General features: G+C 43.9%; 1 protein-coding gene across 1 annotated transcript; it reads left to right on the forward strand.

The window, feature by feature from the left end:
* Nucleotides 1–2,217: 2,217 nt before the first annotated feature.
* On the forward strand, nt 2,218–23,502 carry LOC308306184 (filamin-A-interacting protein 1-like; the record flags this gene model as incomplete). The annotated part of the gene is made up of 5 exons (XM_080751085.1): nt 2,218–2,490; nt 5,223–5,399; nt 7,412–7,590; nt 19,885–22,690; nt 23,296–23,502. 5 exons carry the CDS (start codon nt 2,218–2,220, stop codon nt 23,500–23,502), a joined length of 3,642 nt encoding a protein of 1,213 aa, XP_080607211.1.

Here is a 23,502-nt window from a genome sequence, read left to right on the forward strand (position 1 = left end):
CCCCCTTTCAATCTGGCGTCCCAATTCACCGTTTGTCAGCCTTCTGATTGGTCCCTGAGACTCCCTGACTGGCCAACCAGAAAAATACATTCACTTTTTGCAAGCGGGGGTGGAGTTCTGCAGTCAGAGAAAGTGGCAGCCGTCTTTCACCGGCTGTCCGCACTGCGGAGCACGGCCAGGCCGCTCGCGACCATAGCGTTTGCGATCATTGTAATGAATAAGCTTCAACAGACCTTATCAATGGTCTAACTTGTTACGATTGGGTACATATATTTTAAATGGGCAGAATTACGAAAAGCCAGCCTATTATGTTCTCCTCTTCCTACCCAAGATGCAATGCGCTTTCTCCTTCTATTTCTATTCTCTCTCTGATCCAGAGGATTAAACTAATTAAAACATATATTTTCGGGGGAAAATTACTGTTTTGCTATGTAATTACTGTACCTTTTTCTTCCCTTTTTATTAATATCTCGTAGATGTGTTTTTTTTGGTACTTTATATAGCTGTAATGAGGCTATGAAGGAAAGAAAAAATCCCATCCACTTCCACTATAAAAGAATCTGCAATAGTGATTCTGTCCCACTGGGATTAATCAAATTAAAACATATATTTTCGGGGAAATCCCCTGTTTTGCAATGTAACTACTGTACCTTTGTCTTCCCTTTTTATTAATATCACCTAGATGTTTTTCCTTTGGTACTTTAAATTGCAATAATGAGGCTATGAAAAAAAAATCCCATTCACTGCCACTATAAAAACAATCTGCCCAGGGTTAATGTCCCACCATAGTAACAGGGCAGAATGGGGCGGGATTTGCAAAAGCCTGAATTGTGGGCATGTCATTTTGGTGACAATTTGGTGAAAAGTCTTCATATTTCAAGTTTATTGAACCCCTTTTAGATCTGAGCTGAGGGCGATTCTAAAAACACCTTCTAAATCCTGACCTAAATGTTCTTAAAAACTTAAATATTTATTCAAAAATTACAAAAGGGGTTCCCATCTTGAAAGGTATAGTTACAAATGGGGGTTCCTGTCCTATAGCGTATATAGCAGATCTACACCCTCACAACGCATCCCAGTGTGACATATTGTGAACCTATGTACAGTATCTGCTATTTCTCTCTGTACAGCGAGTCAAGGCATTAGTCCCAAGTCAAAAATGTGGCTTTTAAAGTGGTTACCATAGAGCCTATTTGTTGTGTACCTGCACCAATGTCACCAAGTGAACCCCCTGTGCATTTGTTGTATCAAATGCTTTCAGACAGACCTGGCTGCGATATGTAAAGCAGCCATATTGGACTAGATATTGGCCAGGCCCCTTCCTTACTTCCTTCACAGGTGTTACCAATGATTCTAATGAGGGCTCTGTTCCTTCAGTGTAGCACAGTGGTTCTCAAACGTTTCGATTTCAATAACCACCGTAACTCTGAGAGTGTACACTTCTCTGAGTTACCGACCCATAAGGGAACAGTTGGTACCCTCTCTCAAGGATACTTTAAGACTGGTGTAGCAGAGTGTTTCCAGTGAGCCAACATGCACAATATCAGCATCCCGACTCACCTGTGAGGGAAGTAAGGATCGGGGCCTAATTTCTTTCCAATATGGCTGCTGTGCATATGTAGTGATACGCGATGAGCTGGGATTTAACCCAAGGCTCCCACTCGCCAGACTGATGCACAACCTGACGTGCCAACATGGCTGTGCCCGATTTGCAGGGTTGTTGTGTGCCGGGTCTTGGCCGTACTAACTGGGAGCTACACCTATACACCTAGAACAAGGGTCTTCAACAGGGGGTCCAGGACCCCTATAGGGGGTCCTCCAAATATTTGTGTGATAGAAACTTTTTTCTCCTTTTTTATATTAACCACGTGAACCCTAGTGTTTGTATTCTGGGAACGAAAGAGGTTTGGTGTAGAGGGGGAAAAAGAGCAGACTAAATACTGAGTGAAAGGTCAAGTTTATTAAGTATTGATGGTTCAAGTGGTTAAATATCTGAAAACACAAATTGACATGAATCCAAAATACACTCATAATCGTGCTGTCAAACGATGAATGAAACAATATTAAATCTATGAAAAGCTTGTGGGGGGTCCCTGCTTAATCTCTCTCTCAACTAAGGGGTCCTTGGCCTGAAAACGTTGAAGACCCCTGACCTAGAACCTATTTAGCAAACTTCTCACGGTCATTTTCGTCTTCCCGCGGTGTTGCAGGTAGACGATGCGATCTAAAAGCAGCGGCATGGAGAGCCCGGCCAACGGGGTGCTTTGCGTGGGCCCCCAGGGCGAGAACCACATCAAACAGGAGCAGGAAGTGGGCCTGCCCATGAAGAACCTGAAGGCCAAAGGTCAGCAGAAGGAGGACGAGGAGAAGCTGGAGGCGGAGGTGATCTCCCACAAAGAGAAGGAGGCCGTGGAGCAGAAAACGGGCGTCATGGACCTGAGCAAAGACGACCTGCTCAAGCTGCTGGGGATCATGGAGGGAGAAGTTCAGGTGAGCTCATACGGCATGCAGGGTTCCCCAATAGGCGGCCCGCGGGCCATTTGCGGCCCGCGGGTGGCTACAGTCAGGCCCCCACCAACCCCAGTAATAATGGTGGTATAAGAGCAGCAACAACACTAATATATCGTCGTTGTCAGGTGGAAACCTCGTATCTCCAAATGTGTACGTTCTTTCGCAAAGTAAAGCCCTGCTTCATCATTCAAGGCCGTCTCACAAAAGTAGTGAAAGCAGCCGAACTACAAGCACAGTGTGCTTGTAGATCGGCTGTTTTCACTAGTTTAAATCATTTTTAAAATGATAAATGCAAAACGAACGGTTTTGGACATACAAGATTTTCACCCGACGGCGACGACATTGTACCCTGCAATGTTGTGGCCCTCGGCTTGTTACCCTAGACATGATACGGCCCTTGGGGAAAACTAATTGGGGAACCCTGTCATACGGCAAGGACACCCATAACCCATGTACATGACAGTGTACAAATGGAAATAAATGGACCTGTGAGGGTCCTTTTGTTTCCATTTGTACACTCTCAGGGGCCTTTTCCACCGGCAAAGAACCGTTTCGGATTCTTTCTCTCGCCTATGGGAATACTTTTACGGTTCGGAACCAACTCGATTCTTGGTGGAAAAGCTCACCTCTGGACGGTTCATCCCATAGGCGGGAGAAAGAACCCAAACGGGATCTTTGCCAGTGGAAAAGGCCCCTCAGAGTTTCAGACCTTAGGGTCCATTTAGAACCCCCCCAAACAGTGGTGTGCTCTACCATGTTGACCATATCCATTGTGTGCGTAGGCCTATCTGATATGCAGGAGGAGGGGCTGGGGCCAGCAGGGGATGTGAACTTTGGTTCAAATCTCCTTTTTCATGTGATAAAGTGGTGTCGGCGGTGTGTGGCTATTGCCTTGAGGTGATAATGACCGCTCGCCATGTTAATTCACACAGCAGTTATTTCATTCAGTGACCACATAAGTGCGTACTGTATATTTACACACGCACATGTGCGCATGCTGTGCATGTGGGAGGGAGTAATTAATTATTGCGACCGTAGGTCGCAGTTTAGTATGAAAACGGTCACATCTTGTCTCTGTCTGTCTATGCTCGGTTTGACGCTCTGACATCACCCTCTGACATCACTTTGATGTCAGGGGAACCACACTGAACAGAATCCCTTTTATGCCCTTATATAGAGATCCCTGATGTCATCAATATTAAGCCCATATCTAACAGGACTTCATACGGGAATGCCCATACTGTATAGAGGCCACATCGGCCACATACCACACTAACAGAATCCATATATGGCCAAGACAGCCCATATTTGTGTGGCTGGTTCTACAGACGGGGATCTCCATATGGCATAATAGGGATTGTATGTATGTATGTACAGTATATGTATGTATGATGTCAGATCTCATAGACATCATAGGACTTTCACATAACGAATAACCGAGTAAGCATGTTTGGGGTCTCATATCTCCATATACATGGATCTCCATATATCAGGGGTCTCCATATATGGGTAACTGGTCCGATATACTGTACATCAGAAGACATGTTGCGACCTCGCAGGGCTAAGCGTCTTACTCGTCGTATATACTAAAAAAAAAAAAAACTGAGGGACCCTGGACCCCACTTTGTTTCTCAGCTGTCCATGGGAAAATGTTTTAAAATGTTTACTTTTACATGTTTTGATCTAATAGGTATTAGGCATAGTGTGTGGGGGAAAAGCTTGCTAGACTGGGTCCAGAGCTCAAAGCAGGTTGAGAACCACTGCCTAGAGTTAAATGTTGCCGTTTACTTTAGGGACAGTATTCTGTGTTATCAAGCCAACAATAATATTACCTTGATAACCTATAATACTATACGTGTCCCTATTAGGCCTATATATTATTGAATATGTGTCAGAAATCAATGAAAGATAAAGTCAAACTAAATATTCCTTACATTGTGCGGCTGTGCTTTTTTACTGCACTATTGCCCCATCTTGTGGTTGACGGGGGTTTTGACATGCACTGCAGAAAAACAAAAACACATTTTCTGATCTGTTTTATGATTATACTCATGTAAAGATCAGTGGCTGATATATACTTGCAAGAGGAAGCTTGATAAATAGATAAATAAAAATAGTTCTTTCCCTGAACATATCGTGATCAAAAATGTGATCAAAAACTTGCAAAGCATGTTGACAACCAATTATTGTGTAATCATACATTTGGCATTACCAAAAAGTATTTTTGTTTTGCTTTGCTTGTATTAGTTACACAAATAGGCAATGTGTTCCATCCTATTACAGCTCTATAGATAATAGAACATTTGAGAAGATCTGTTCTTGGTTTAATACCAGATCACCAGCACTGATTCTGTCTTTGCCAAAAAATAGCCAGGCTCATTGCGACGCGTTGTGAGCTTGTAGATCTGCTATTTTTTGGCAAATGTTCCGCCCCAGGATAATGGATTTTGATTATCGTGATAATATCGTAAATCGCGATTTCTTTCGTCACAATAATCGCGATATGACATTTTCATATCGTCTCATCCTTATATCCGACCTGGGTCAAAGATTGATCATAGATTGTGAGCTTGTAGATCACATTTTGCCCCTTGTTGCTGAATGTTTCCCCTATCATGACGTGTCTAGAATAGGGACGCTACACTAGGGTTCATGTGGTGAACATATTTAACAGCATCTTCTCTGCTGCATGTCTCACCCTGTGTGTTCAGGCCAGAGAAGACGTCATCCATGTTCTGAGGTCCAAGCAGAGGACCTCTCCAGAGGTCCTGGAGTCACGCTACGGCTCTGCAGCCCCGGGCTCGGCTCTCCAGGCCCTGCAGAGGGACGGACAACTCACTGGCGTGAAGCCAGACCAACACGGAGTCTACCACAGGCCTATGGCCGAGGTCAGTATGTGCAGATCCCAGTGGTGGAAAGTATTTTTACGCAAGTACTGTACTTAAAGGAATAGTTCACCCCAAATTAGTTTTTATTGATTTCTATAGATTACCCACCCAATGGAGACTTGAGTTCAATCATGTTTTTTTGTTTTTGTCGCATTCCTAAGCCAATAATTTGATTATAGTAAATTTACCCACATTGATTCCAGACGGAGACACAAAGGCATTAACGTATGTCCCCATCCGGAATCAATGGGGTTACATTTATTATAATCAAATTATTGCCTTTTGGGGTGAGTAATTGATAGAAAAAAAAGTCCTTTTGGGGTTGAACTATTCCTTTACGTAAATGTTTGAGGTATTTTTACTTACTGGAGCATTTCCAATGTCCAGTACTTTTACTTCTTCTCCACTACATCTCAGAGGGAAATATTGTACTTTTACGCCGCTACAATTATTTGAAAACTTTAGTTACGAGTTACTTTTAAAACATTTAACCCATTCAGCCCTATATACACTTCGGCCATTTGAAAATAGCCGATCTGCAAGCTCACAATAGACACGTTTCTTGTTTACAAAACATTGAGACTAAATGCACAGGTGACTGTATCATGTAATCAATTCCGCCAATCCCCAAACCTGTTGTTTTGGGGAGCGCTGGTTTCATTGGCTAATTTTTTTACCGACCTGCGCGCACATCTAGTTCTTATCAGTGTTACATGGATCAGAAACGCATTAATGTGTCGCGCTACATAATGAGTACTTTCTACTTTTGGTACTTTAAGTAGCCTACATTTTGATACCAATACTTTAATACTTTTACTCAAGTACATTTTAAATTCCAGACTTCTGGAATTCCCAGCCTTACTCTCTCTCCATGTTTACTATCTCCACTGTGCCTGTCAATAATGGTTAAGGAAAAAGTCAACTTTTCAGGCTAAAACTATCTTTTTTTGATATACTGCAACTAAAGTCCTACAATAATTCAAAGTATCTACTATTATTGCACTACTTTGCTGAATGCTCCATTCACAAAGCATTCTGCAGGCCATTATTTCTGCATAGCAGACAGCTGTTCTCAATAACAGACTGCTGCTTGGCCTCTGTTTACGTTGCTATGGAAGCGTGTAAACTTGTAAGCTAATAAAACCCTTTTGAATCAATAATCCGTGTCAAATTGTTGATTTCGCTCGTAAGTAGCCTTGTAATAAGCGGGATAATGTGCCGTAAGGAGGTCATTATTGGGAAATAAACCCCCAACAGGATGAAGTGCCTGCCACCTTCTGAACACTGTGTGTTTGTGGGTCCTTGGCACAGAAAGGTTTGAGAACTACCGATTTAGAAAGCATTCCTTGAATCTGCCTCAAGATAATACAAACGTTTGTGTTTGTGTGTAGGGGCAGGCGATATGGAAAAATACAATATCACGATATTTTTCCAAGCTGTATCACGATACACGATTCTTTTTCATGTTGGTTTTTATGGTTATTTTTCCAAGTTACAGTACAACCACCTACATAGTAACAAAAACTAAAAGAAAAGGGAGTAACAGACCATTTAGACCAGTGGTCCTCAAAGTGGGGTCCAGGGACTCTCTGAGTTCCTTTTGGGAGGTCTAAATTGAGCCTTAGTTACAAGTATATAACTCTGACAGAATACAAATGAAACCAAATAGTTGGTTTCATTTGTATACTGTCAGAGTTAAGGGGAGACCTTGACATTTTAACGTCTGAGAACTACTGATTTAGACAAAAATGCAGGTTTAAATGAATTCTGGAAGGAATTTTGAGGCTCCCTCATTGTATCACAATATATATATACGATATCTCTGAAAGGGCATATCGTGGAGACATTGTATTGTCTCAACGATATTTATCACCATATCAACCCACCCCTGTGTGTGTGTGTGTGTGTGTGTGTGTGTGTGTGTGTGTGTGTGTGTGTGCGCGCGTGTGTGTGTGTGTGCGTGTCTGTGTGCGCGTGCGCGTGTGCGTGTGTGTGCGTGCGCCTCCTCACAGCTGGAGCGCCTGCAGGAGCAGCACAAGGAGACGTACCGGCGCATGCTGGGCCAGCTGCTGCTGGCGGAGAAGTGCCACAGGCACACGGTCAACGAGCTGCACAGCGAGAAGCACAAGCACGCCGACTACATGAACAAGAGCGACGACTTCACCAACCTCCTGGAGCAGGACAGAGAGAGGTGAGAGGGAGGCAGTGCATGGTGGGAAAAGTGCTCAAATGTTTTACTTAAAGTAAAAGTGTCAATACTGCAATGTGAGAAATACTCTGGACTCTCGTAAAAGTACAAAAGTATTGGTATAAAAATGTACTTAAAGTGACAAACGTAGAAAGTACTCATTATGCAGAATGTCCCATTTCAAGTTTTCAAATGTATACAAAAGCTTTTGAAAATAGCAGATCTACAGGCTCACAATGCGTTGCATCGCGACGCAGTGAGGAAAGAAACAAAGACAGTAATGGAAAGGAGTTCATTCTAACAGCAAATTTTGATGTAGTTTTAGTCATAGTATTTTGAATAATATTTCATTTACTTTTAGTCATATTTTAGTCATTTAGGGAGATTGAAGGAGAGAGGTGACAAAGAGATAGGGACTGAATCTGGGAAGAGCAATTGTCTGCTCATTTTTGTATCCCGTATGCGTTCTCTCTCCTCATTGGATGAAATTGGTATCCTGACCCAAAAATGTGTTACTAAATAGCTGGAGAGTATGGGAATATAGATCTTATATTAGACACTTATTTTAACAAACAAATTTCACCTTTAGCAACGAGGATTTTGTGCAGAGAAAGATTGAACAAGCCTGCCACTGTGCGTGCGCGTGTGCAAGCACAGTGTGTATGTGCATGCATTGCGCGTGTATTAGAGTGCCCGACTTAATTAAACTACTCTCACGGAGATGAAAGCGTTCAGCCGTTCAGTGCATGTTTGTGTGTGTGTTTGACCTGTTGCTGACCTCGCAACAATGCTGCTTCGCAGAACCCTGCACACTCTCTAGTCTAACCTCATTTGGCCATCTATGTTTACACTGTGTTTGTTGGCTTGCTCTCATGTATGCTATGTTTTACTGTACGAAAAATATAGATAAAGAAGTTTGCGCTCTAAACTCATGCTTACTAGATAGGGCTGAAGACAGGTGGAAGAGGCAAGCATGAAAGTTCACAAACAAAAAGATAGCTTGCACACTCACAAAGTAACATTGAGGCCTTTTTGGATGCAAAAATATAGTCTTTGAAAGTGCAAAAGTGGCACGATGAAATTAAAGTGACACAGAGAGGGGACATTTCGGTCCTCAGACCATCATGAACACCTCCAGTGTGCTGTACCTGTATCTTCTTGTGTGTGTACACTATAAATTGAAAGAAAGATGTGAAAGAAGTGGCCAGTAAAAGAAAACAACCTCACGTTGTATGTTGACAATAAAAGCTCCAGTAGCCTATTGTTATTTGTCAACTTCCCTCTGTGTCTCACTATGGGAATCACCGTAGAAACAGCTCAGTCTTTTATCAAAGAAGTGAGGAGGGGTTTAGGTTAAATTGAACATTTTGCTTTTTGGAGCGGTGAAAGTGCTCCCAATAGACAGGTATGTCCGTGGGTATGTGTGTGGCTGGGTGGCTGGCTGGCTGGCTGGCTGGGTGGGTGGCTGGCTGGCCATGTCCGTAGCCTGGCAATACCTTGAGTGGCCACACACAACACACTAGTTAAAGGAGGGGCGCTGTTTTGTGCAGGCCAGGCACACTCACCACTCACTCACAGGCACAGTTTACTCACTCACTCACTCACTCACTCACATAGGGTACAGCTGCTCAAATTCACCGCTCCACTTCGAACCGAGGTTTGATTTTTCAACATAAACTCCATATACAGTAGAGAGCGTATGCCCGTGACATCATCATCATACCCAAAAAAAACTACTGTCCGGCCTTGACAGCCCATACATCCAAACGGAAAAGTCCTATTCTTTAACTCACTTTGCCACTCGATTTGCCACTCGATTTTCCATTCACTTTATGCATGCTCACTGGGTTGGTGCCATTTCTGTCTACATGCTCTGTGTCTCAGAGGTGAACCTCGGCGGTTCTAAAAATGTGCGTGCTACCGATGACATCATCTGTGGTAAATCCAAACGAAGATTTCAAAAGTTTTTATTTGTTCTTGATGCAAGGACAACGGCTTCTATTTCAGCGTCCTAACGTTCCAGGAGGAGAAATAAGGCTGTAGTTTCCATTAGCTTGGAAACCTCACCGTTGATGTCATTGGTACAGTGTTGATTTTGACAGCAATTTTTTTCTCTCTTTATTCAACTCTTTATTTCTCGAAGTTTCTTTTTTTTTTTTTTTTTTACAATACAAAACAATAAAACAACATGTAAGAAATACAAATAATAAGTAGAACAAAAATAAGGTGCAGAAAAAAAATAAAAAATAAAAGAGGTCATGGGACGGTTGACAGTTGTCAGACAGTTATGCTTACAGGATTAATATAACATGTATTGTATATGTATGATATCAACCTTCATAAAGAATCAGAGGCATCACCCAAATGTCTGAGCCATTTCTCCCATTTCCTTTCTTCTGCCTCCTTTTGGAGTCTCAGAGTGTAGGTCTTTTGTTCCAGAAGATGCAATTCACCCTTTGTCAAGTCCCGCCCGTTGTCCGGCCCCTCTTCACACCCATTGGTTGCTTTGTCTTGGTGGGACACTCGGTGGGACACTCCATCCACTACCATTGTAATTCAGTTGCTTAATATTGTTATTCTGTATATTCAATTCTCATTTCAAATGTGGTTTCTTTCAAATGGAGCTGCTCAGTGGCAGTATAGTGACTCAGCATGTTTTTAAATGATTTCATTTCTCCCAAAATTATGTTTTAGCAAATTCAGCGTAAAAAAGGCGGAACCAGGGCGGGACAAGGCAGATAGAGCCTGCTGGTTGGTCAGTCAGGGACCAACCAGAAGGCTAACAAAGGGTGTATTGTTTCACAATATCAACATATACCGTAATTGCTGGACTAGCCGCACGTGAATATAAGCCGCACAAGCTAAATTTAGAACGAAAAACAAATGTGCCGCATCGTTGTATAAGCCGCAGGGTTCAAAGCATGGGAAAAAAGTTGCGGCTTATAGTCCGGCAATTACGGTAGGTCTATAGTAGGATTTTTTTTTTCTGTAACCAGTTCTTAGTTATAGCTTTTTTACTTGCCACGAGTAGTATCTTGAGTAAATAAGAATCGTCCTGACACAGTCTATCTGGAAATTGTCCAAGATACAAGGATTCAGCCCATTATTTTTGAAACCAGTGTTGTTACTTCTATCCAGAAGGGTTGTATCACAGGGCAAGACCAAAAGATGTGCGCATGATCTACAGCTGTTTCAACACAATCCCTCCAGCAGTCCAATTCAGGCAAATCAGTCCAAAAAGCCTGATTACTTGGACTTTTGCTTATGCGTTATAAAGAAGCGTATCTGTTTTTTCCAACTGAAGTCTCTCCAAGATAAAGAGTTGGTTGTTGTTGATTGTGTTTTCCATGTATCCAACCATACATCATCAATATTTTACATCATTATCTTTCGCATCGTTGTTTTATATACATTGTAGAATCTTTTTTCAATGACATACCATCACACAGTTTGCTTACGAGACCTCTCTTGCTCTTTGAGTCATAGTCATAGGCATCAGTGAATACCTTAATTATAGTTGCTGTAGGCCTATAGACCTTTTTATTTCTTTGTCGAAAATAAATCTTATTTTTGACAGCAAATTTTGATTTCGTTTTAGTCTTTTAGCTCTACTGGATCTCTTCTCCACTAGTCCCTCCCTAACATTTTAGTCTAGTTTTTATTTGTTGACAAGATTTGCAATATATTTACTCATCATATCTTAGTTCTTATTTTGTTTAGTTTTTTGTTTTCGCCAGTGAAAAAAGTCGACAAACATTTTTTTGGTCATAGTTTTAGTCGACAAAATCAACACTACTGTACGTTGGTAGGCAGGTTTCTGAACTACCCACACAGTCCACCTCTGAGACATCCAGCATGTACACAGAAATGGTACCGTCTCATACTGAGCATTGATTGACAGCCCATTATTATGACGATACGGTTGGAAATGTTCCTTAACCACTATAACCCTTATGTCCTGATTTTGGAAATTTCACTCATTATAGACAAAATCGTATTTATTTATTTATTTTTCGTCATAGCCATGCACCTGCTCACAATGTGTCATGTTGTGTGGTGAGCCTGTAGATCAGATCTCTCTCTCTCTCTCTCTCTCTCTTTCTCTCTCTCTCTCTCTCTCTGTGTGTGTGTGTGTGTGTGTGTGTGTGTGTGTGTGTGTGTGTGTGTGTGTGTGTGTGTGTGTGTGTGTGTGTGTGTGTGTGTGTGTGTGTGTGTGTGTGTGTGTGTGTGTGTGTGTGTGTGTGTGTGTGTGTGTGTGTGTGTGTGTGTGTGTGTGTGTGTGTGTGTGTGTGTGTGTGTGTGTGTGTGATATATATATGTGTGTGATTGAGTAATCCCAAGGTTAGACTGGAGGAAGGTTTTCAGGAGTTTGCTTTGTTATTATACGTGACCCATAGCAGATTGCTGCCCTTTCTCCTAAACAGATTCTAAAACATTTATTGGCTGAGCTGTTGTATAAATGCATACAGTACAGTATCCAAAAGCTCTGAGAAGGATAACAGATGCAGTATGTATACTGTTCGTGTGTGTGTACACACGCGCGCGCATGTGTGTAATTTATATGGCCAGTCATCTGTAGAACAGACCAGGGGCCAGGTACTACAGTCCCAGCTGCATTTCATAAACTGTCGAAAACTTCAAACGGTGCCTTACTGGATTGACCCGATGGACACACACTATCCCTCAGCCGTCTCTCCTTTCAGCGTTCACAGGGAGGGAACATAGCAGGCAGCTAAATCACAGTCAGGACAGTTCTGCCGCGATCAGGGGGCTAAGATACGAGGACCATACGTTTACAGCAAAGAGATAGAGTGTACAGATGTGTAAAAATGTGTACCAGAGGGACTTGGAAGTGAACGGTCCATTTGGTTACATTTGCACACTCTTCAGAGTTACAAATGGATACAATAACAGAGCATGAAGTTCATTAGATAAATGGAGATTTGGCACCCAAGCTATGATCAGAGGAGTATTGACCATCAAGAGTCATCATAGTTTAATCTCAAAGGGGTTTGTGGATTTTTGGGGGGGTCCTCAGATGACACTGAAGCGACAATTTGAAGACATTTAAGACCTTTTTAATACCAAAGAAAAAAGGAAAAAAAGAAAAAGACTGTTATTGCATCAAAAGTAATCAACAAACTACACCATAAAAACTGGTCAAACATTGTCCGAATGGTCAAATAATAGAATAAAGAGGCAAAGGTTGTGAAAAAAGCCGAGATACAAGCTCACAACGCCTTGCATTGTGAGGCGTTGTGAGCTTGTAGATTGGTGATTTTCCACAATATTTATCTGTGGAGCCGAGTCAAACTAAACGTAGCCTCGGAAACCCAGACCCAGATTCCAAGTTCTTGTCACCGAGGGGGGGTCCCCAGTTCAAATCTGATTGTTTTGGGGGGTCCCGGCCTGAAAAGGTTGGGAACCACTGTACCAGAGAACCCTGGAACCGACGCCGCCGCCTCAGAGCTCAGGATTCAGAAACACCTGTTCCTCCTCCTCAGGCCAGTGTTTTTTGATCCTCGGGGTCCATAAGACCCTCCCAATTGCCGTTTGGCACCTTCAATCAAGGGATCACCTGAAGCTCACACCCCAAATCTAGGGGCCATTTGGGGTCTCACGAACAGACACTTTCTTTTTGTGGACGAAGATCTCTTGCCTTTAGGGTATGATGTAAATCAGTGGTTCTCAACCTTTTCAGGTCGTGACCCCCAAAATAATCATATTTTAACTGAGGACCCCCCCCCCCCCCCACCCTGACAAGCACTAAGAGTTGAGGCATTACATTTTATATAACACGGTTCTATTGTGAACATAGCAGATCTACAAGCTTGTAGATCTGCTATTTTCACAATTTCTGCCTCTAATATTTGACAATTTGGCCAATGTTTATTTTGTCATTTTAGTGGTATTAAAAAGTATTTTAATGTGTCACTTTAGAAATGTACAGACACCCTCTATACACTTAAACGTTAGTTTGTTTAATGTTGAGTGAGAAAACAATGTTGCACATTAAGTTAATCATCTGGGGAGCGTTTTTCATCAAATGGGAGCGTTTTGCCATTTATTTGGGGTTCCACTTGCCCACAGGTTAATAATTAGTGGGATACGGTACGTCTAGCAAGGTTGGTAAAGTCGTGATGGCAACCAAGACATAAGACAAGCAGGCTGCAGATGTTATTGATATGCGCACCACACACACAGTGTGTGTGCCCAGTCGGTGAAGGCCCCGGCTGGCTGCATTCATTAAAATGAACGAACCTGAACTTTGCTCAGCAGGATTCTGCTGCTTGGCTGACGTTATTCAGGGTCTGACCCTAGTTTAACCCGGAGGCAAGATTCATGTATGGATGAGTGCGAGATGGAAGGTGATAGACAGCTAAGATCGTGAAAAGACTTCATGGAGGCGATGATTGCTCTCTGATGTACCTGATACTTGCTTAAAGCTGCAATCCTAAACTTATTTTAATTAATAAAACATTTTAAGCAATCTGTATGGTAGAGTAGCCTATGTATATAGAATATGAATTGCATATCTGCAGAATTAGCTGGATGGTCTCTGTGCTCTTCCATTGAGAAATGTAGACCCTGGTGTCAGTTAGAACACCTACCGGTTGACAAGTAGTACTTACGCTAGTAATGAGCGCAGGATTCCATCTTGTGAGAGCGGTAGAGTTTTCAGTCTCCTACACATGGGAGGTTCACGAAACGTAAGGATCACATCTTTTAAGTGTCAGAACTATCGGCATAATACCTAGTTATGCTTCTTGAACTCTACTGCTGATCAAACCAGACTGAAGAGAAGTATTAGACTACTCTTCGCTCTGCACGGCCCCCTGGTCTGCTCTTCTCTGTATTTGATCCTATATGCCAATGGTCCTCATGTCAAGAACCACCTATCGAAAGGATTTGGTGCCAGGGACTTGCCTGGTTAAAACCAGACCGAACACAACAACACCCCCTGTCGGTAGTGGTGTTGTAGTATGGTCTGGCCCCGATCCATTGAGATTCTATTTCCTCAACCAGCTTCAAGGGTTGGCCAATCAGGGTTGTATGCTTGGGGCACGTGGTTTCTGGCACGTGGTTTGGGGCAAACCCCAGAAATGAAAGCTCTTCCTGAAATCCCAGACCCTCTTCCCAAAACGAAGTGAGTGATAGAGGCTGGCAACACCAGACAAGCCAGGGACCCCATATGGATTTGTGGGGTTAAAATGATTCATTTTGAGCCCACAAAGAGATCTGCTAATTCAGTCGAATTGCCAAAGTATAAAATAGGATTAAAGTGGTCAAACAGATTTTCATGCTACATTAACTCATTTGGGACCCCCTGGAACAGCCTCAAGGACCCTGCTGGGGGTCCCCCGACTCCACTTTGAGAAAAGGCTGCGTGGTAAACAGGTGAATGGATCATATGCACTCCAGAGGTGACCTCCTCCGTACCGCTTGCCAGGTAGTTTCCAGTGTGGCGGCTGGCGTGCGTTCAGGCTGCCCTCTGTCACCCCACAGGGAGAGCGAAAGGGACACATGTGTTCTGCTAGTTAGCGCCGCCTCAGCACGGCCAGAGCCCACATTCCCATCCACTGGTGTCACCCAAGGACTCCAAACTGGCCAGGTTCTGATGGCAGACGTAGGGAAGGTCTTGGAGGTGACCCCAAAAAGTCAAAGTCTCCCAGAGAGTGGCTGGATAGAGGGTAGGCATTTTATTTGGACCACGCTGTATAAACTGTATGACTGGATGGATGGATGGATTGATGGATGAATGGATGAGCAGATCAGTGGCGTCAGTTCTGAAAAATCTAAGGTATGGCAACATGACTGGTGTCTTGCACGCGCGCGACACCAGTCATGTTGCCATACCTTAAGAAGTACATTCTATTTCCCCCCGTTTCTACGGTTTCTTGGCTGGATATGCCAGCCTGGAACGGTTGTTCAAGTGCAGCTGGACTTGGCATGTTAGTAAATGTGCCACAATACCTTGTTAAAGTGACCATTTTGTAAAATGTTGTAGTTATTTTACTGTAATTTAACAACATAATACAGAAAGACACAGAGACATTCATGGATTTATATTTAAAGGTAACTTTTATTTCCCCCCCTGGACCCAGGGTATGGCAGCTGCATACCCCTGCCATACCCAATTGACGCCCCTGGAGCAGATGGATGGATGGATGGATGGATGGATGAGCAGGTGGATGAATGAATGACTAATACAAGTATTTGCACAAATTTGACATACTTTAGATAACAATGTGCAGGAGAAATGTTCAGACACACACACGCGCACGCCATGTCTGTCATACCTGGCAAGCCACTTTGTTGACACCCATGTTTTGTCAAAGCGAGGTGGGAACATTGTCATCATCCCATCCTCACCCGTCAGATAACTACTGCCATCCTTGAGAGAGTGAAGAATGAGAAAACAAGACATCTTGTGCCAGACTTGTGCAGGAATGTGAATAACAGGCACCAAGGAAGCTGTTTTTGGGCTAGTTGTGGGTATTAGCAATTTGCGCTCTTAGGGGGCAAGGCAATTTGTCAAAAGGTTTAGCTGGCAGGGAGGAATGTAAAATGATTAATGGATGAAATATCTACCATTCCTGAAGGTTGTTTCATTATGAACTTTTAAGTCGCACATGCAGAGTCGCCAGCGGTACACAGTACACACACAGTACACACACAGTACACACACGCACGCACGCACGCACACACGCACACACACACACACACACACACTCTGATAGACAGCAAACTCTTTCAGAGCCACGCTGTAAACCTCCAAATACCACTGCTGCAGATGTACAGATGATGTACAGAGAGATTGCATTACATAGATTCCAATTCAGTCTTAAAGCCTTTAGCTTCCACATTCCACATGCACTTAAAAATACATATTATAAAATCATTTATAGGTTAATGCACATTGTAGAAACATTTTAAATTCTGTGAAGAAATACTCTACTTTGCGTCTGACTTCTTTCTTTTAACAGTAAATCAATCTCATAAGCTGTGCGTCATTACTGTGGCTGTATTGCAGAGCACTTAATGCTTTTTCTCTGTCAAGAGCAGCCATTAGTGTATAACACGTTGTTTTGACAGGTTTTTGGCAGGTCGTGTCTGCATCAGTCCTCAGCCTCCCGACATAGACACGCTGCAGCGCCTCCCCGCAAATTCCCCAGGAAACACTGGATGAGTGAAATGTTGTTCCATGATGAAAGTGTTTTTTTTTTTTTAGAGGGTATCAGCCTATGGATTGCACCTGTGTATGGGCTTTGGAAAACATGCTTTCATAATATATAGTAGGCTGGAATTCTGGAAACCTTAAGTGGTCATCTTCCTCTAAACTCATGTGCTATTGAATGTATGCTAAACAAGTTGAACATAGCCTATAACATTCACAAATGATGCATAAGGGATCATTCCTATAGCTTGCATTTTGAGTTTAACCACTTAAAAACTATTCTTCTACCAAGGTTCTAGGCCCCTTCCTCCAAATCTCTTTGCTTAAAATAGCCAATATACAAGATCTCAAAGCATCGCATTGCGATGCGTTGTGAACTTGTTATGTGTTGTTTCACATAATGTTTGCCCCCCCAGAATAGGTACGCTTGGGGTCATGTGGTTAATTTGATCTCACCTCACTACTTTGCTTATTGCTCATCCAGCCATAAATTAGAGAGTAACGCGGAATTGCGTATTAGCCTTATCACTGCAACTCAGTCAAGATATTTCTGAGGACACTTCTACTTCTCAGTTTGACCACAGCTGTTTATGAGTCTTTTAGTGTCCTTACACTCTCTGGGCCAGGCCTTGTCTTAAACCTGAAGGTCAGGATAAAATAACCACATCGGCTTACGTGGCTTTGACCATTGGCGCCAAGTAGCCCTGACATCATCACGCTGACCTTTGCATGGATGTAATTTTAGAGTGCCAATTGCTAAGGTCTCTCAGTCTCTTCTGGCAATGCGGAGTATGAATATCAGGTGCTGCGTTCTGGAACCTGGGCGGCTACACTGTACAGTAGCCAGCCACACTAATCCCACTTGGCAAACAAAGGGCACGTGGTAATAGGAATTAACATGGTTGTTTATCATCGTTCATAAACTGTGAATCTACATTTAGAAACTCAAACTGAATGCATCCGTGTATGTGATGGGTGGCCAACTACAGTCTCTCTCATATGCGTTCACGAAGGGGATACTTTAGGTGAAACTGCAAACCCCAATATTCTCGTTTTTTCCATATACAGTATGTTTTTGAGGGATAAAACTGGCTTCTCATAGAGCTTTTTCCTTTCTCTCCATGTTACGGTTTATGCTGTACATGTACTGTATCTATACACCATGCAACATTTTTCTCTCCGCACCTCATAAACGTATTGTCAGGGTGCCTTGAATTCCTTCCCAGTCTGTCTCTGGGGAGTTCAACCTGGCTCATCCTTATCTGGATTTCTCATTAGTACATGTAGAACCCACACACACGCGCACGCATACACACACACACACACACACACACACATACACGCACACATACACCTCCCGCCCCCAGGGTGGAACTTTAGTAGACACGCTTACTGTCCTTTCTCATACAGCAGTGATATTATAGCTTCCTGTCTGAGGAGGTAATTTCCTGTCTTCTCAGAGAGAAAAAGACTGGACTTCATCTATTTTTCTGATTTTTTTTTCCCCAGAGCAGTTAATATGCAGTAGAATCCTCAGCGTTAATTTATATATTTTTCAAACTCATACTTAATTTATATATTTTTTACATTTCTAGTGTAGGTCTTTACTTTGCTGTGAGAAGAATGAAAAAGCAACTTTCTTTCTGGTGCCATTTTAAACTCTGACAGGTTTGTTTGGCCCCCTGCTGAGTGTTAGTAAAAACATGAAAAAGAACACACATTTAGGAGGAGTCTGGTTGAATGCCCTCCCTTTGACCACGGGTTCCACCTCCTTCACATGAGCACACACACGCACATGCGCACACGTACACACACACACACACACACACACACACACACACACACACACACACACACACACACACACACACACACACACACACACACACACACACACACACACACACACACACACACTCTCTCTCTCTCTCTCTCTCTCTCTCTCTCTCTCTCTCTCTCTCTGTCTCGTCTCTCACATGCACACACAACATCTCTATGGGCAAAGTGACAACATTTTCTTGAAGTCCAGTCGGTTGTGCTCCTCTGTATTTAGTCACCTTTCACTGTCCTGATGACATACTTGGAATGTGATGGTGTAGTGGAGAACATATTGGAGTGCATGGGGGCCCCCTGTCAGCTTTGGTTTGCTTTCAGTGGATTCTGTAAGCACTAATGTTTATGAGCTGCGTATAGGGCATCCGTGGGTAAGTTATTATTGGAGCTTGAAGATTGTTTACACATATCCAGGACAGTATAGCTTTGTTTTGAATGAAGGTCATCATAGCTTTTCTTTTGCTGTTGCTGTTGTTGTTGCTGTTCCTTGGATGCAGTTACGTAATTGCCTTGCAGAGATCCTGTCTATAAAATATTTGGTTTATTTTGCATTGCAAAAATGTGCTGGTTGACCATTCTATTAGTCCTTTACTTGGAGTGCACAGAGAGATGGTGCAGTTTTGCATTCCCTTTGCATGTAATTTGTTGGGGACTGGGATGAGAATGGACATGAGCAGCATAGAAAGAGGCTGAAAGAAAAGAGAGAGGGAGAGACCGTTCGATCTATGTGGGGGCTTCAGTTAAAGTTCCTCTTCTCAGTCTCTAGTCCATCAGTAAGAATGGAAACAGTTTGGCAGTTAGATAGATACCTTTATTATCCCAAGGGGGAAATTTAGTAATTTGTAATTTGTAATTTTGTCAGTTGTGTTGATCTTTGACAACTTATGTGATCCTAAAATATCCTACAAGTTATCCTGTCATTTCTTTTACAGAAGGGTGTAGGTTCAGGTTATAGTTGAAAATAGTTGTTTTCACTTGTCACTACTCAAGTTTGGCATAGTGTAAAATCATTAAATGTTTCAAATATTTCAAATGTGTTAATAACATCACAGTTTGTGGTGACCTACATTTATTTTGAGAATAATCACTATATAATTGCGTCCATTGGTGCCTATTTTTGTGAAATGATTACTCTGAAATGGAAATGGTATTTATGGCTGAATGATGATGAATGCAAACAAAACAGTGCATGTTAAAATGCTAAATAATTGAGAAAAACCACAGCTATTCATAGTATGAAATGCCAAGCTAATATATCATCTTCTGTCATTCTTCAACTCTTTCAGATTGAAGAAGTTACTTGAGAACGAGAAAGCCTACCAGGTGCGGAAGGAGAAGGAGCACAACAAGCGACTGGCCAAGGTGCGGGAGGAGCTGGTCAAGCTGAAGTCCTTCGCCCTGATGCTGGTGGACGAGCGCCAACTCCACCTGGAGCAGATTGACAAGCAGAGCCAGCGCGTACAAGAGCTCGGCCAGCAACTGCAGCAGCGCGAGCAGGCGCTGAGCGAGGCCAGTGGGCGCGCTCTGGAGGACGGTCAGAGGGTGCTGAGCCTGGACGCCGAGCTTAAGGAGAAGACGGCCAAGTTCGCCCAGCAGCACGAGGAGATGAGCGCCAAGCTGGCCAACCAGGAATCCCATGGCCGCCAGCTTAATACCAAGATCTCTGGACTGTCGCACAGAGTGGAGGAGCTGGAGGAAAGCAACCGGGCCTTGAAAAAGTCAGAGGAGGAGCTGCAGGAGCTGAGGGAGAAGATCAGCAACGGGGAGTGCGGAAACTCCAACTTAATTGCCGAGTTGGAAAACCTCCGGAAACGAGTGCTCGAGATGGAAGGCAAGGACGAGGAGATCACCAAGACTGAAAACCAGTGTAAGGAGTTGAGGAAGAGACTGCAGGAGGAGGGCAGTAAGAGCAAAGACCTCAGGATGGAGGTGGAGAAGCTCCAGAAGAGAATGATGGAGCTGGAGAAGCTTGAGGAAGCGTTCAACACCAGTAAGGCAGAGTGCACCCAGTTGCACGCTGCTCTGGACAGAGAGAGAGGCCTGACCAAAGAACTCTCAGACGAACTTGTGGTGCTCAGGATCAGGATGAAAGAGCTTGAGTCCTCCGAGTTGAGATTAGAGAAGTCAGAGTTAAGCCTCAAGGACGACCTGAGTAAGCTCAAGTCACTGACTGTCGCTTTGATGGATGAGAGAAAGACTCTCATGGAGAGAATGAAGTCAGAGGAGCGGACAAAGGATGACTTGAGCAAGAGGGTCACAGCAGAGGAGGGCAAGGTCATGGAGGTCACTGAGAGATTGATAGATGAAAGCAAAAAATATCTGAAGTTAAAATCCGAGATGGAAACCAAAGTGGGGACTCTGACAATAGAAAAGGGGGAGCTAAACACCAAGCTGGTTTATGAAATGGATAAAAACAAGGACCTGAATTCCATGGTCAGCCAGATGAAAAAGACCTTGGAAAGTCTGGAGCAAGCAGAAAAACTATCCACAAAGCACATAGTAAAGTGTGAAGTGGATAAAGCCTCTGATGCTGGTAAGAGAGAAGATAATAAAGTAAAGGAACTGACTTTCGAAATTGAGCGACTGAAGAATCGCCTCAAGCAGCTTGAGGTGGTAGAGGGAGACCTGATCAAGACAGAGGACCAGTACGACCTCTTGGAGAAAAGATTCATGACAGAGCAAGACAAGGCGAACATTCTTTCTCAGCAGGTGGAGGAAATGCGGAGCCAAATCGCACGGAACAAAGCGATAGAGAAAGGAGAGGAGGAGAGCCGGGAGGAGGACCTCAAGCAGCGCTGCAAGAAAGAGGAGGCCAAGACCAGAGACCTACAGTCTGATGTTGTGGCCCTGAAGGAGAAGATCCATGAGCTGATGCACAAAGAGGATCAGCTGTCTCAGCTCCAGGTGGATTACACATTGCTGCAGCAGAGGTTCTTGGAGGAGGAGGAGAAGGCCAAGAACATGGGCGTTGAGGTTTTCCACCTCACCAAAGAGCTTGAGGTGACAAAGCGACAGAGCCGAGCGCTGCGGCCCAGCTTGAATGGGAGGAGGATGGTAGACATTGCTATGACATCTACTGGAGTGCAGACAGAGGTTCCGAATGGAACAGCGGAAGAGGACACCCCAGCTGTGTTCATCAGGAAGTCGGTCCAGGAAGAGAATCACATCATGAGTAATCTCAGGCAGAAATGCCTGAAGAAGCCAGCCGAGAAGACCAGTGGTCTTGAGCGCTGCCCTTCATCTGGCCATGAATTAGGCATGAAGAAGTCCTGGATTCCCTGGATGAGGAAAAAGGAAAATGTCCCACAGGGGAATAGCCTGGAAAAGCCGCTGCACATTAACGGGATGGCTTTGCCCTCTGAGCTGACGGTGTCCCAAAAGCAAGGGCATCCCGTGCACATACGAGTGACTCCCGACCACCAGAACAGCACAGCCACACTTGAGATCAGCAGCCCGCCTCCTGAAGACTTCTTCTCCAACTCTGCTCCCCTTAGCCCCAACCTGGCCCAGCCTAAGCCCAAAATAACAATCATTCCCACACACACTGCAGCTAACCAGAGAGGCAGAACCACCGCTGGACCACGGGGCCCAGAGAGAGCCAAGTCGCCTGTCACCATCACAACGATATCCAGGGCCAAGTCCCCAGAGAGCAGTCGAACTTCATCCTCAGCTTCAGGAAGGCCCTTGTCCCCGATTTCCATCATGACGGTCAGTACATCCGTAGTGCCTGACACCTCTGCCTCCCCAGAACCTCAGGAGATGACCATGGGCCGGGCCGTGTTCAAGGTCACTCCAGAGAAACAGATGGTCCCGGTTCCAATCCGGAAGTGCCAGGCCAATGCCAACATCATCACCACCACGGAGGACAACAAGATCCACATTCACCTAGGCAACAGTGCAGCACCGAAGATGGTGGTCAGGCCTGTCACTGCTGGAACCGACTGCAAGGAGATGACCTTATCCACTGGGACCGTTTTGCGTTCCCCTCGCCAGATCACCACCACTACTGCCAGAACCTCTCCCAATAAAGTGATGAGCAGTATTACCATTACACCGGTTACATCAACCCCTTCCAGACCATCACAAACAATGGTACGTTTTCTTTCTTCTTTTTTTTCGCTAACACATCCTGGTCCTGCATGATGAGCATGTAAACACTAAACAGTAACACATACATGTTTAAAAGTAATTGCCAGCTACGCTCTCCGCTGTTATGTAACAGTGTTGGGTGAAGATGCAACATTGTGGTGGTGTTCCAGTGAAGCGTATGATCTGCTCTTTGTGGTGCAGATGGCTTTACGGACAGACCTCAGAGCACAGTGGAGCTGTAATGACGTGGCAAACTGCCACCATGTTACAATCAATGTTGTCATTTATAGCTGTTGTGCTCTGTTTACGTTCACAAAAAGCCACATGGGGCTCGGCGCCTTCCTGCTGGCACGCCGCACTGAAACCTCGGCTGGGTCAACACTCACCAGCTCAGCTTGAAATGAAGGAATAAATATTTGCATTTTTTTACAAACTCATTCCATATGATACTTACTTATGATTGGTGACATTGTTTTGAATTTAGGGAACCCCACTCACCTGTAATATGTTTTTCCTTTCTCCCAGTGATTTACCTTGCATGTTTCCTGCAATTTATCTCCCCTCTCCTTTCTTTTATAACGGAACCCTCTCTCTTTGCTTTCTAACAGGCCGGGCAAGAGGCCCAGCCACCCAGAGGAGGGCTGACCCGTATCCCAATGTCCAAGAGCCTGAAGACGGGGAAGACTGTGCTGGGAGCCCTGGGGATCTCCAATGGAGTGAAGATAGAATCGCGAGCAGAGACTCAATCAATGAGAATAGAAGTCAGGAAATCTACGGTAAACACAAGTGGCTTTCAAAATGGAGGAAAGGGCTGA

This window comes from Nannobrachium achirus, assembly GCF_963921795.1.
Source record: "Nannobrachium achirus genome assembly, chromosome: 20".
NCBI classification, from domain to species: Eukaryota; Metazoa; Chordata; class Actinopteri; order Myctophiformes; family Myctophidae; genus Nannobrachium; species Nannobrachium achirus.